We start from the raw sequence: 13,904 nt of genomic DNA, 5'->3' as shown, positions 1-13,904 counted from the left end.
GCAACCAAAATATAAACAAAGCCATGATTCATGAATTTGCTTATTTGTGCTTCTCTGGTTACGGAAGTGAAGTGGCATTTTATGATGCATCGAGACAGGGGCAGGCCGAGGAAGACTCACCACTGCCCACGCGGAGGAATAGTGGTCTTTCTTGGCTGGGACCCAAGGGCCATGTTTCACTGAGTCAGAAAGGCAAGGCAGCAAACAAGGAAATTCGCAAATTTCTCCATACAGAAGAATCACCACAAGAGATCTCATCTAAGATATGGATTTCTGGGTCCTATCCCCAGGAATTCTAATCTAATAAGTCCGGGGTGGGGCTCTGATTCTAGGTAATTCTGATGTCAGTGGCCTGAAAACCAGAGCTGAAGAAGTATTCAAGGAATAATTAGGACGATACCTTTGGGGGCAGGCAGGTCTCCAGTGGTACCCCTGCCAACCAAGTGGCCTTGGGCAGAATTCATAACCTCCCTCAGTCTCAATCATCTCAGCCAGGAAGCAGGGAAATGATTGTACAGTTGACCCTTGAATAACACAAGAGTTAGGGCACTGACTCCCGCGCAGTTGAAAATCTGGGCATAACCTTTGACTCTTCCAAAACTTAACTACTGATAGCCTTATGTTGACCAGGAAGCCATACCAATAACATAAACATTCAATTAAGACATATTTAGTATCTTATATGTATTATATACTGTAGACTTATAATAAAGTGAGCTAGAGAAAAGAAAATGTTAGTAAGAAAATCCTGGCCAGGCACAGTCGCTCACAACTGTAATCCTAGCACTTCAGGAGGCCAAGGCAGGAGGATGGCTTGGGCCCAGGAGTCCGAGACCAGACTGGGCAACATAGTGAGACCCCCTGTCTCTACAAAATAAATAAATAAATAAATAAATAAATAAATAGCTAAGTGTGGTAGTCCCAGCTACTTGGGAGTCCTAGCTGGTAGTCCAAGCTACTTGGGAGGCTGAGGTGGGAGGATCGCCTGAGCCCAGGAGGTTGAGGCAGCAGTGAGCTCTGATTAGATCACTGCCCTCTAGCCTGGACAACACAGCAAGACTCTGTCAAAAAAGAAAAAGAGGAAAAAAGTAAGAAAGAAAGAAAGAGAGAGAGAGAGAGAGAGAGAGAGCGAGAGAGAAAGAGAAAGAAAGAAAGAAAGAAAGAAAGAAAGAAAGAAAGAAAGAAAGAAAGAAAGAAAGAAAGAAAAGAAAAGAAAGACAAAGAAACAAAGAAAGAAAGAGAGAAAGAAAGAGGAGAGGGAGGGAGGGAGGGAAGGAAGGGAAGAAAGAAGAAAAAAGAGAAAAGGAAGGAAGGAAGGAAAGGGAAGGGAGGGAAGGAAGGAAAGAAAAATAAAATTAGAAGAAAGACGAAATATATTTTCTATTCATTAAGTGGAAGTGGCTCATCGTAAAGGGCTTCATCCTCGTTGTCTTCACGTGGAGTACACTAAGGAAGAGGAGGGGAAAGAGGAGAGGTTGGTCTTGCTGTCTCAGGGGTGGCAGAGGCAGAAGAAAATTCATGTATTAAGTGGACCCACACAGTTCAAATCCATGTCACTCAAGGGCCAACTGTATTTATCTCATAGGGTTGTGGGAACAGCTATATAAGATAGTGTACATAAAGCTTTAAGCAAGGTACTTTTGCATAATGCCCGCCAGAGAAGTGCCAACCAAATTACCTATGGGGAGAAAATAGCAGAGAGCACAACCTCCGACAGTTTGGTTTGGCATGCACGGTGTTTTTCTTTTAACTAATGCTGAATGTCATTTGGCAGGGTCCTCTCTCCAGTTTATTGAATTCCTAACACTGCCCATGACCGACAAAAACAAACATTTGTTCCTTATCACCTGCCGGGCCCACAAAGCCATTAGCATTTGTGACTGGGTAGCGCGCCTGTTCTGAGGAGTGCACATTCTAATAACCTTCTAAAGAAGCAGGCTCTCAGCCCAGTGCAGTGGCTCGCAGTTGTACTACCAGCACTCTGGGAGGCCAATGCAAGGAAGATCATTTGAAGCCAGGAGTTCGAAACCAGCCTGAGCAATAAGCAAGACCCCCCTGCCCCATCTCTGTAAAAAAAAGAAAAAGAAAAAAGAAAAATTTAATGTTCCAGGCATGGTGGCGTACACCTGTAGCCCCAGCTACTAGGGAGGCTGAAGCAGGAGGATTGCTTGAGCCCAGGAGGTCAAGGCTGCAGTGAGCCATGATCACACCACTGCACTGCAGCCCGGGCAACAGAGTGAGACCCTGCCTCTACAAAAATAAAATAAAGAAGCAGGCTTTGTTTCTAAATGTAGTATGTCCCCTTGCCAAGGATGCGTACAGTGTACTCGTTTTCTAGAAACACGGGGCAGCCTGGGACTCCGGCTGGCCTGGGGTGGCCCTGAGTATGGGATGAGGACATTCCACTAAGCCTGGTGGCCAAAGTCCCAGAAAGAGACACAGTTTGACTTCTGCTGGGTCTCCACCAGCAGGCCCAGTCCCCAGCCAGGGCCAACAGTCAGAGTCCCTTATCCCTTGCTCTCTCACCCCATGGCACCTCTGACTTTTCCCTGCCCCACCCCCGACCCCAAACAGGACAGAAGGCCCAGGATGCGGAGACGGCTTCCCAGTGGGAAAGATTATGCAACAACCTGATAGCATCAGATTACAAACAACCAAGGTCTCCTAGGAGCCTGGATGCCAAATTCAACAGAATGTTTCCTCATCACCAAGGGGGAGGAAGGAACAGTTCTGCTCTTCAAATAAAACAAGAAAAGATTTTCCAGACAGAGGAGCAGTCAGTTAGGGGAAAAACAAGGTGTTGGTTCTGTCCTGGGTAGGAAACAGATCTGGCACGGAGAAGGGAAGGCGGCTGCAGTGAGAGCCAGGCCTCCTGGACCAGGCTGCGGGCCCAGAGACAGCGGGGGTGACTAACTCGTGCCCTTCTTCTTCGGGAGAGGGCAGGGCTGCTTTGCTCTGCCTCCGCCCCAGTTCTGTGTCTCCTCGCCCCTGCAGGGCACAAGCCAAGTGGAGTATTCTCAGTCCACACGCACGGGGTGAAAAGATGACTCCAGGAGACGCTGCCTCATCCCATCAGCTGAGCTGGGCGGTTCAGCCAGGAAAGGAAAGGGAAGACAAGCAGGGGGGCCTGGGGGCCCTGAGAACAGGGGAAGACAGCGCGTGGCCTGACGCAGCAGCCTGGCTTCAGGGAGAAAATTGCACGACTCCCAGTACTGTTTGTCCTACTCCGTTGCGAAAACATTGACCGCCTTCTCTCTTTCATCTACTCTTGAGTCTGGCCCCCGTACAGTGAGCCGTGCAGACATCCCACTGATGGGAAACTGGGTGAGGAGGAGCAGGTGGCCAGAGGGACCCCAGCCCCTTTGACTCACAGGACATGGCCACCTGCCGAGCAGGGACCTGCCTGGCTTCCCAGAGCCTCAGCAGCATTCCAGGCAGAGAGGAAGACGGAGGCTGTGGCATAGTTAGTTGACAGGAAGCTGCTTTGGAGAATGAGGAAGAAGTGTCTACCCCCAGGCAGCAGCCTCTCAGGCAAAGTTCACTTTCAGACTCCCAAGAAAAGAAGGGAACGGCATCCAGCCCCAGCCCGATCATGAATTTAAGTGCTGCCACCCACCAATCCCACATCAAGCCACAGACTTAGTGGGAAGGCCTTGCCCCAAAAAAGAATGTTATCTTGAGGTGCCTGAAATTCAGCTTCAGAACGTTTCCCAAGAGACCCGGAACATTTTAAAGTTATCTGTATGCGATTTAAGTTGCCTGATCCTTTAGCGAGGGAATCTTTTTCAGGGTGTTTGCCAGTCCCCTTCTAGAGCTTCTATGCGTGGGGTCCCGTCAGGTTGTTTCAGCCAGGAATTAAGAAATTGAGTCTAATGGGAGTTATCATTAGAGGCCAGGCACAAGGCTGGGAGCGTCCCAGGCAGTACCCCCACTGATTCTCCCAACAATCTACGGAGAATAGTCCACGACTCCACCTAACAAGAAGAGGCTGCTGAGCCCTGAGCTGAGTCAAGATTCAAGCCCAGCCTGAGCCTCCAAACCCTCTCTACATCTACAGATGTAGAAAGATTCAGACTGTCGCAAGAGCTAAAGACTTTTTCCTTGACAATTACTAGGTTCAAAGAGCAAGATACAATTTTCCAGGTGGCTGAGTGTCGCGTATAACCAGATGTGCGTGAGAGCAGTCACATGGCTTGGGGAATGAGCCAGTGATGGTCAGAGGATGTGGGCCCCTCCATGGCTGGCTGGCCTCGGGGATGCCTTCCATTCTCCTTGGCCTCAGTTTCCTCATTTGTCCAATAAGGTGGCTGGAATAAAGATCGCTGAGGTCGGCCAGGCATGGTGACTCATGCCTGTAATCCCAACACTTTGGGAGGCTGAGGCGGGTGGATCATCAGAGGTCAGGAGTTCAAGACCAGCCTGGCCCACATGGTGAAACCCCGTCTCTACTAAAAATACCAGACATGGTGGCGGGTGTGGTGGTGCACATGTGTCATACCAGCTACTCAGGAGGCTGAACCAGGAGAATCGCTTGAACCTGGGAGGTGGAGTTTGCAGTGAGCTGAGATAGCACCACTACACTCCAGCCTGGGCGACAGAACAAGACTTTGTTTCAAAAAAAAAAAAAAAAATGACTGAGGTCTTTTCCAACTTTGGCATTCTTTGAACTTGGGGATATTCTTGGAGATTTTGTCACTGGCTTCTCTCATTGGTCATTTTTGGATCAGTGGAAGTGAGACTGGTACTTGCCCTTCTCCTTGTTCTCAGCTCCCCTGATACAAGAGGGATCTTTTAATAAACATTGGCTAGTATGCTGGAGGGGGAGTGGGAAATGGTGAGCAACTGTTTAAAGGATATGGGGTTCAACAAAATAAATATATATTTTTTAAAAGCTAGGCATAGGCCAGGTGCAGTGGCTCACACCTGTAATCCCAACATTTTGGGAGGCTACGGTGGGAAAATTGCTTAAGCCCAGGAGTTTCAGACCAGCCTGGGCAATATAGCAAGACCCTGTCTCTAAAAAAAAAAAAAAAAAAAACATTTAAAAAGGAAAAGAAAAATTAGCTGGGGATGGTAGTGCATGCCTGTGGTCCCAGCTACTTAGGAGGCTGAGGTGGGAGGATCGCTTGAATCCAGGAGGTTGAGGCTGCAGTGAGCTGTAATGATGCCACTGCACTCCAGCCTGGGCAACAGAGCAAGACCCTATCTCAGAAAAAAAAAAAAATGCAGGGGGCGCAGTGGCACACTCCTGTAGTCCAAGGTACTCAGGAGAATGAGGTGGGGGGATCCCTCGAGCTCAGGAGTTTGAAGCTGCAATGAGTTATGATCGTGCCATTGCACTCCAGCCTGGGGGACAGAGCAAGACTATCTCTCTAAAATATTAATAAATTAATTAATTAAAGGATATAAGGTTTCTTTTGGGGTGACAGAAGTGTTTTAGAACTAGACAGATGTGGTCGTCACACAACATAGGAAAGGTGCTAAGTGCTACTTAACCGAACAATGTAAAATGTTAATTTTATGTGATGTAAATTTCACCTCTATATTTAACATTAAATAATGTCCCTCCCGCTCTTAAAATCTTCCCATGGTTCTACATTTCCTTAGAATAAAAGCCAAACTGCAAAGATTGTCGAACCCTGGCCCCATCTCTCGCTGTTCTCCTTGGTCGCCACAAACTCCAGACTCACAGACACAGGGGCAGCTCCAGGGAGCGGCTCCTACTCCCTGATGTTCCCACCTCTGCCCGGGCTGCTGCCCTCGCCCAGAGCCTTTTCTCCTGCCAATCCCTGGCTGTCTCCTACTCATTCTTCAAAACGCAAACCACCCCCAGGGAAGCCTATTTGCTACCCAATATGGTAGCCAGTAGCCACATATGGCTACTGAGACCTGGAAGTATGGCTGGTGTGACCAAGGAATTGAATTTTAATTGACTTGTATTAATTTTAATTTAAATGCCCATATGTGGCTAGTGCCTGACATACCGGATTGTGTAGCTGTAGACAGGTGGTTCTCAAATTTTAACCTGCATTATCACCCAAAGGACTGGTTAAAACCCAGATTCCTGGGACCCATCTCAAGTGTTTCTGATTCTTTTGGCCCAGGGTGAAGCCCTAAAATTTGTACTGTTAACAATTTCTCAGGTGGTGCTAATGATGCTGGTTGGGGAACCACACTTTGATAACCATTGGTCTAAAGTTGAAAGTTCTACCCTCTGATGATTCTAGACTCATGGTCTAGATGTAGACGTTCTGGACTGGTGGTTCTCAAAGTTCGGTCCCTGGACCAGCCACATCAGCATCACCTAGGAGTGCCCTAGAAATGCAAAACCCCCATCGGCAACCCAGCCCTCTTGGGTCAGAACTGTATGTTAGCAAGATCCCTGGGGGACGGTCTACACACTTTAATTTTAAAATCAAAGAAACACTATTCTAGACTGTCATTCCGGTCGGGGCTTTGTTGATCTTTGTAGCACCAGCACTAAGCATAGTTCCTGGCACACAGTAGGTGCTCAATAGGAGGAATAGAAAACAGTAGGCGCTCAACAAATGCTTGCAGGAGGAAGGAAGGAAAGGAGAGATGAAGGTTGCCCAGCTAGTAAATCTATTTTTCTTTTTCTTTTTTTGACAGAGTCTCACTCTGTTGCCCAGGCTGGAGTGCAGTAGCACAATCTCAGCTCACTGCAACCTCCTCTGCCTCCCAGGTTCAAGCGATTCTCCTGCCTCAGCCACCCGAGTAGCTGGGATTACAGATGCCCGCCACCATACCTGGCCAATTTTTGTATTTTTAGTAGAGACAGGTTTTCACCATGTTGGCCAGACTGGTCTTGAACTCCTGACCTCAAGCTATCTTCCTGCCTCAGCCTCCCAAAGTGCTAGGACTACAGGCATGAGCCACTGCACCTAGCCAGCTAGTAAATGTATTTCTCATCATTCCCTCAAAGAATGGGGTCCCAGTCCACATCCTTAAGCCTGACTCACTATTTCAAAACTGCCTCATAAAGGGAGAAGAGATCAATAAGGCAAGTCCTCAGATAGGAGACCAGCAGGTCAATTCTCTTCCCCATGGAGAAGCCACTTACTTACAGATCCTTTCCCCTACATCCATGGTCTCCACACCTTCTGGACTTTTAACCATGGGGCTTCTGACACCAGGCTATTCCAGGCTTTCTAACTGAACACTGAAGATGGCAGCCTGGCCCAAGGGTGTCCCAGGTACAGAACAGAGGAATTGTAATCAGCTAATGCAACAAACCACTCCCAGTGTATGCTGTATTTCTCTAGGCTCTTGTTTCTTGACACACCTCCATCCACCTCCAGTCCTCCTTAGCATCTTCTCTTGACCCAACTCTCCAGAAATCACAACTAAATCACAGCATTTTTTAACGGAAGACGACCAAAAAGATCTATGCATATATAGAGAGAAAGAGAGAGAGTGAGAGTGAGAAACACCAATACTCAGAGAGATAAAATAGTCTGGTCACTGAGAAGGTTAGCAGGAGCTGGTACTCAGCTCTCCTGACCCCTGACTCAAATTTCCAGACACAAGTTATGGCCACAGTCCAGCAGCCACTTGCTCCTAAAGTTCTGAAGATATCTGATCCAAGGGACATCAGGTTAAAATTGAAAAATAGGCCGGTCGTGGTGGCTCACACCTGTAATCCCAGCACTTTGGGAGGCTGAGGTGGGCGGATCACCTGAGGTCAGGAGTTCAATGCCAGCCTGACCAACATGGAGAAATCCCATCTCAACTAAAAATACAAAACCAGCCAGGTGTGGTGGCGGGTGCCTGTGATCCCAGCTACTAGGGAGGCTGAGGCAGGAGAATCACTTGAACACAGGAGGCAGAGGTTGTCGTGAGCTGAGATTGTGCCATTGCACTGTAGCCCGGGGAACAAGAGCGAAACTCCATCTCAAAAAAATAAAAATAAAAATGAAAAATAAAAATGATAATGACCGGGCATGGTGGCTCATGCCTATAATCCCAGCACTTTGGGAGGCCAAGGCGGGTGGATCACTTGAGGTCAGGAATTCAAGACCAGCCTAGCCAACACGGTGAAACCCCATCCCTACTAAAAATACAAAAACAAAAACAAACAAACAAAAAATTAGCTGAGCATGGTGGCACACACGTGTAATCCCAGCTACTTGGGAGGATGAGGTAGGAGAATAGCTTGAGCCCAGAAGGTGAAGGTTGCAGTGAGCCAAGATCATGCCACTGCACTCCAGCCTGGGTGACAGAGTGAGACTCTGTCTCAAAAAAAAAATCAGCATTTGCTTCTCTGCACCAGAATCGAGGTGCACAATGCTTCAGTTTCTAGGTAACTACAATTATCCTGCCAGACTAATACGATGAGGGGAGTGCTACTGGAGACCACCTGGAGACAGCTGAGGGCCATAGGTCAGGATTGAGTTTAACAGCAGGAAAAACAGCCTGATATGGTTTGGCTCTGTGTCCCCACCCAAATCTCACGACGAATTGTAATCCCCAGTGTTGGAGGAAGGGCCTGGTGGAAGGCGACTGGGTCATGAGAGCGGATTTCCCCTTTGCTGTTCTCATGATGGTGAGCAAATTCTCATTAGCCTTGGCTGTTTAAAAGTGAGTGGCGCCTTCCCCTTCACTGTCTTCCTCCTGCTCCAAACATGGAGGACATACACGCTTCCCCTTCGCCTTCTGCCATGACTGTAAGTTTCCTGAGGCCTCCCTAGCTGTGCTTCCTGTACAGCCTGCGGAACTGTGAGTCAATTAAACCTCTTTTCTTTATAAATTACCCTGTCTCAGGTAGTTCTTTATAGCAATGTGAGTTTATTTTATCTCTTGGAGTATTGGTGTTTTGATTGATTGATAGATAGATAGATTAGATAGATGATAGATGATAGATAGATAGATAGATAGATGATAGATGACAGACAGATAACAGACAGATAGATAGATAGACAGAACAGGCAGATAGACAGACAAATAGACCTTTTTGGTTCCCTCTAATTCAAGAATGGTGCGATTGTGTGTATTAGTCTGTGGACGAATACACAGTCCCAGATCTAAAATTCTGCCTCACACATTCCTCAATGGGGGTAATCTTGCCAGGCCCACCTCTGAACCCCCTTGGACACAAATACCTCCTAAACGTTTAATTTATATGAAACAAACAATACCGGTTTATTGTAGGGGTAAATTCACCCCTTCAACTCTCCTTCCGTTGCCCAGAGGTAATTACTGCTAATGTTTTGTTACCCTTTATTGACTCTTTCAAGATTTTTTTGAGTCTACATATGATTATTTTTTATATAATAAAATCATACTTTACATTTTGTTCCATATTGGAATCTGTTTTATTCATTAAAAAATATCTCATGTAAATGTTTCCAAGTCAATAAATATGAATTATTTTAGTGGTTCTTGGTTATTCCTTTTAACGGAGGTATAATAATTTCTTTAAGCACTATCTTCTTACTAGACACTTGGGTTATGTCCAACTATGAAAAAAAATTCACTGCAATGAGCATCCTTTTTCGTATGTCATTGAGCATGTGCCTAATTATTTCCTTAAGACAAACTCTTACAGGAGGAATTGATGCATCAAAAGATAGGCGTATTTTTCAAGCATTTGGTCCATATGTCAAATTGTCCCCGGCATGGCTGCACTCTCAGAAAGTGAGGTCCTTGTGGGAAAGCTCTCCCAGAGCAGATGGGAGCTGAGCTGGAAGTTGAAAGATGTTGAAATAGAGACAGAGGCAGCTGTGAGAAGCAGTATGGTACAGCAGGGCGAGTACCAACTTTAATTTCAATGGAAAACCTGACTCCCTCCTCACAAACTGTGTGACATGGGCAAATTACTTACCCTCTCTGAGCCTCTCTCTTTCTTCATCTGTAAATGGAGCTATGACTGCCACCCTCTCACTATTGTAAGAACTGGAAACAATTTACATTAAAAACCTTGCACCGTTGTGCACTAAATATTTTTTGAATGGGTAAGTTAATGGATGGATGGATGGATGGATGGATGGATGGGTGAATTTTTAAAAAGGAAGGAGGAAGAGCAAGGGAACGGGATGAAAGTAAAGACAAAGCACATTTGTTGGAATGTTCATAGACTGGCTTGTTAGGTGGAGGGCTCGTCGCCTTTGGGAAGTTCTAGGAGGAAAGGAGAGACAGGGATGGTGCAAACTGAGCAGTCGTTTTCTCCATCACAACTTGTTCCTTCTTCTCTGGGTGCTGGTGACTGGTGAGCAAATGTGTCCCTGTTTCACGATGATGACCCTAAGGCCCAGATATAAGTTGTTCCCCACCCAGAGGCAGAATCCCACACCCCAGCCTGGGCTCAGCATTGCAGTGGGATCCACCAACCCCAGCTGAGCCTCTTACCTCGACGAGCTTGCCACACTCCAGTGAAGGCACCCACACTGCCCGCTAGCTCACACTTCTCAGCCCATGGGCCATTGTCTCCTAGAAACCAGAAAAAGCATAATGGTCACCAGGCTGGTTGGACACTTTCGCTGACCCTCCCACTCTAGCCCTATCTCCCTGTGAAGAGCAGGAACTAGATAGAAAAAGGACTTATAAAGACAAACACGGGCCTGCTGCAGTGGCTCACGCCTGTAATCCCAGCACTTTGGGAGGCGGAGGCAAGCAGATCACTTGAGGTCAGGAGTCCCAGACCAGCCTGGCCGACATGGTGAAACCCCTTCTCTACTAAAAATACAAAAATTAGCTGGGTGTGGTGGCGGGCGCCTACAATCCCAGCTGCTCTGGAGGCTGAGGTACAAAAAACGCTTGAACCCAGGAGGCGGAGGCTGCAGTGAGCCAAGATCACGCCACTGCATTCCAGCCTAGGTGACAGAGCGAGACTCCATCTCAAAAAATAAGTAAAAATAAATAAATAAATAAAGACAAATATGATTCCCACTCGTGAAGAACAACCCTTGATATGAGGCCTGTCTCTACTGGGCTTTCAGAGACAAGTGGCCTTTTCTGCCCCAACCCAGCCCCATCGTGAGCCTCTTGCCTTCCTTGCCTTTCCTCCCCTTCCTTCCTCTTTCCTCCCTTGCCTTTCTGTAAGTTTTCAGCAATCTCATTGCCACCATCATCAGCCTCAGTCCAGCGACTATTTATTGAGCATCTATTATGCACCCAGTGTTTCACATACATCGTCTCATAATCCTCCAACATGCTATGGAGTAGATTCTGTTACTAGCTTAATTTTGCAGATGAGGAAAATTAAGGAGGCTTGGCGAGATTACGGGAATTCCCTCAGTAGTAGAATATATATTCAAATCCTATAGGAATTTATAACACCTTTGCTGCACGGTAGAGCGTATCGGTCTCTACTTGACCCGAAAGCAGTGCTTCTTTTTTTTTTTTTTTTTTTTTGAGACAGAGTCTTGCTCTGTCGCCCAGGCTGGAGTGCAGTGACACGATCTCAGCTCACTGCAACCTCTGCCTCCCAGGTTTAAGCAATTCTCCTGCCTCAGCCTCCTGAGTAGCTGGGACTACAGGCATGTGCCAATACGCCCAGATAATTTTTGTATTTTTAGTAGAGACAGGGTTTTGCCATGTTGGCCAGGCTGGTCTCAAACTCCTGACCTCAGGTGATCCGCCTGCCTCAGCCTCCCAAAGTGCTGGGATTATAGGTGTGAGCCACCACGCCTGGCCGAAAGCAGTGCTTTTAACCTCTGTGGTCGCTCCAGACAGAAACCTAAAACACACAATGCATGTATGAGGCCTTTAAAGAGGCCACCAGTTCAGCTCACTAAGGCCACTCAGCCAAAAGACGTGACACGGGGAGTGGCAGCAAGCGGAATCTTTGGGACCAGGGAAGATGGAGAAGAGGGAAATCTTAGAACTGCACAAGGACAACACAGGCTCACAAGGTCAATGTCATTCAATGGCAATTAAGAACAATACCCAGATAGCCTGAATCGACACACAAGGGGCCAGCAAGGCGCCTGCTCTGTGTGTGCAAACCTGCCCAGGGACTTGGCCTTGGAGGCCCCAGTGGACAGGTGCTCAGCATTCAGGCCAGCAAGCCTTATCTGGGCCTCAAGTTCAAAGCAAGTCCCCTGACCTATGAAAGGGGATCACGAGGCCAGACTCTGCTCTTCACAGGTAACGTGCAAGTTTATCTATTAAATGGCAGTTAGGCTGGCTGGCTTTTATTACTTTACCTGTAAACCAGAGGAATGTGTTGTCCTTCGCTGTGTGGTCAACTTTGTCCTTGATCTGGCCAACCAGACCGTCCATCTCCCGGAGCCCTGCACCATACAGCCTTCTGTCCCGTGGGGCTGCTGGTAGCTGAGTCACAGGTAAGGGCACGTGCATGTGGGCCAGAGCCACATATAGCAGGAAGGGCCTCCCGCTGGTGCTGAAACAGGAGAACCAAGAGGTGACTCTTCAGAAGGCTCTCCTGGCTTGTCTGGTGCCTCAGGGATCCTCCCTCTCCTCCAGGAAACTCCCCACAGCTCCTTCTGCCCCATAGGCTCGGGAAGGACACATTTATCCATAACCTTCCAAGGAAATGTGAAAGCAATTCGGTTAGCCGATTAAAAATGAGAACTGTAATAATAGTTACTATCCCTTATCATTTACTGAGAGCTTATTATATGGGACTCACGTTGTCTAGGTTCATCCTCATCATAGCCCCGTTTTTCAGATGAAGAATCAGAAGCTTAGAGATTAAAGGACTTGCCCAGGGTATGCAATTAGTTACGTGTCCCAATCTTGCTCTTAAATGCCACACTGTAAAGTCTAAGGCATACACACAGACACACACACACACACACACACACACACACACACACACACCCCTTTACATTTTATTTTGCAGCATCCGAACTATCCTGTCCGTTCTCAGCCTCCTTCCTTCCTTCCTTCCTTCCTTCCTTCCTTCCTTCCTTCCTTCCTTCCTTTCCTTCCTTCCTTCCTTTCTTTCTTTTTTCTTTTTGTTTTTTAGACAGAGTCTCATTCTTGTCGCCCAGGCTGGAGTGCAGTGGTGCAATATTGTCACACTGCAACCTACGCCTCCTGGATTCAAGCGATACTCCTGCCTCAGCCTCCTGAGTAGCTGGGATTACAGGTGCCCACCACCACGCCCGTCTAATTTTGTATTTTTAGGAGAGACGGGGTTTAGCTATGTTGGCCAGGTTGGTCTCAAACTCCTGACTTCAGGTGATCTGCCCTCCTCGGCCTCCCAAAGTGCTGGGATTACAGGTGTGAGCCACTGTGCCTGGCCAGTCTTGTTCCTTTCTAAGAGATAAGTGGTTGTCTCAAGTTAATCACAGGAATTCCAAGGACACATATGACCACCAGGTAACATCTAGATCAGGGCTCTGTCAGAGGCCCTGTTGTTCTGCTGCCTCTGTAGTAATCCTGATTCCCCTGGAAAGTGCAGAATGAAAGGCTTGGAGGAGCTGGGGTTGTCTCCAAGCAAAGATCCCAGCCTTACTCCCAGCTAAGAGCAGCTGTAGAATCACAACGGTGGCAGGGACCTTCAGGGGCCCCTCTCCCACAGATCCATCCATGGGGGTCTTTCAGAGGACACCAAGCAAGGGTATTGGGAGAGTACAGAATCAACAACATTCCAGTGGGGGGAGATGCATGGCCCTTTCATACCTGTTCACCCAGAGATTCAGCTGGACCCAGGGGTCTCCTTAGCTCACCCTGGTTTACACCACCTCACAGCCTTGCTCTATAGCCACCTGTGCCCTCAAACTCCCCTGCATCCTGGCTCCCAGGGTCTGCCGCCCGGGACTGTGCTTGCACTCAGTTCTCCTTGATAGGCATAAAACCCTGGACACAAGTCCCAAGACAGGGGCCTCTGCCTTCCCCATTTTAATTCACACTTTCTCTGCAACATTGCTAGAGTTGTGTTGTTCAGGGCAGCAGCCACAAGTCACATGTAACTATTT

At 47.7% G+C, this 13,904-nt stretch overlaps 1 protein-coding gene across 8 annotated transcripts in view; it reads right to left on the bottom strand.

The window, feature by feature from the left end:
• The window catches only part of LOC105469045 (arylsulfatase G), a 153,252-nt gene that overhangs the window by 33,307 nt on the left and 106,041 nt on the right, over nt 1–13,904 (bottom strand). For all 8 annotated transcript variants that reach the window (XM_011719610.3, XM_011719605.3, XM_011719612.3 and 5 more), the window contains exons 7-8: nt 12,165–12,361; nt 10,366–10,446 (exon numbers count right to left, since the gene is read on the bottom strand). In XM_011719610.3, coding sequence (XP_011717912.2) covers nt 10,366–10,446; nt 12,165–12,361 — 278 coding nt within the window. The remainder of the gene's footprint in view (nt 1–10,365; nt 10,447–12,164; nt 12,362–13,904) is intronic.

This window comes from Macaca nemestrina, chromosome 17 (genome assembly GCF_043159975.1).
Source record: "Macaca nemestrina isolate mMacNem1 chromosome 17, mMacNem.hap1, whole genome shotgun sequence".
Lineage (NCBI taxonomy): Eukaryota > Metazoa > Chordata > Mammalia > Primates > Cercopithecidae > Macaca > Macaca nemestrina.
The sequence above is the reverse complement of the archived record's forward strand: the minus strand, read 5'-3'. Positions and strand labels throughout refer to the sequence as shown.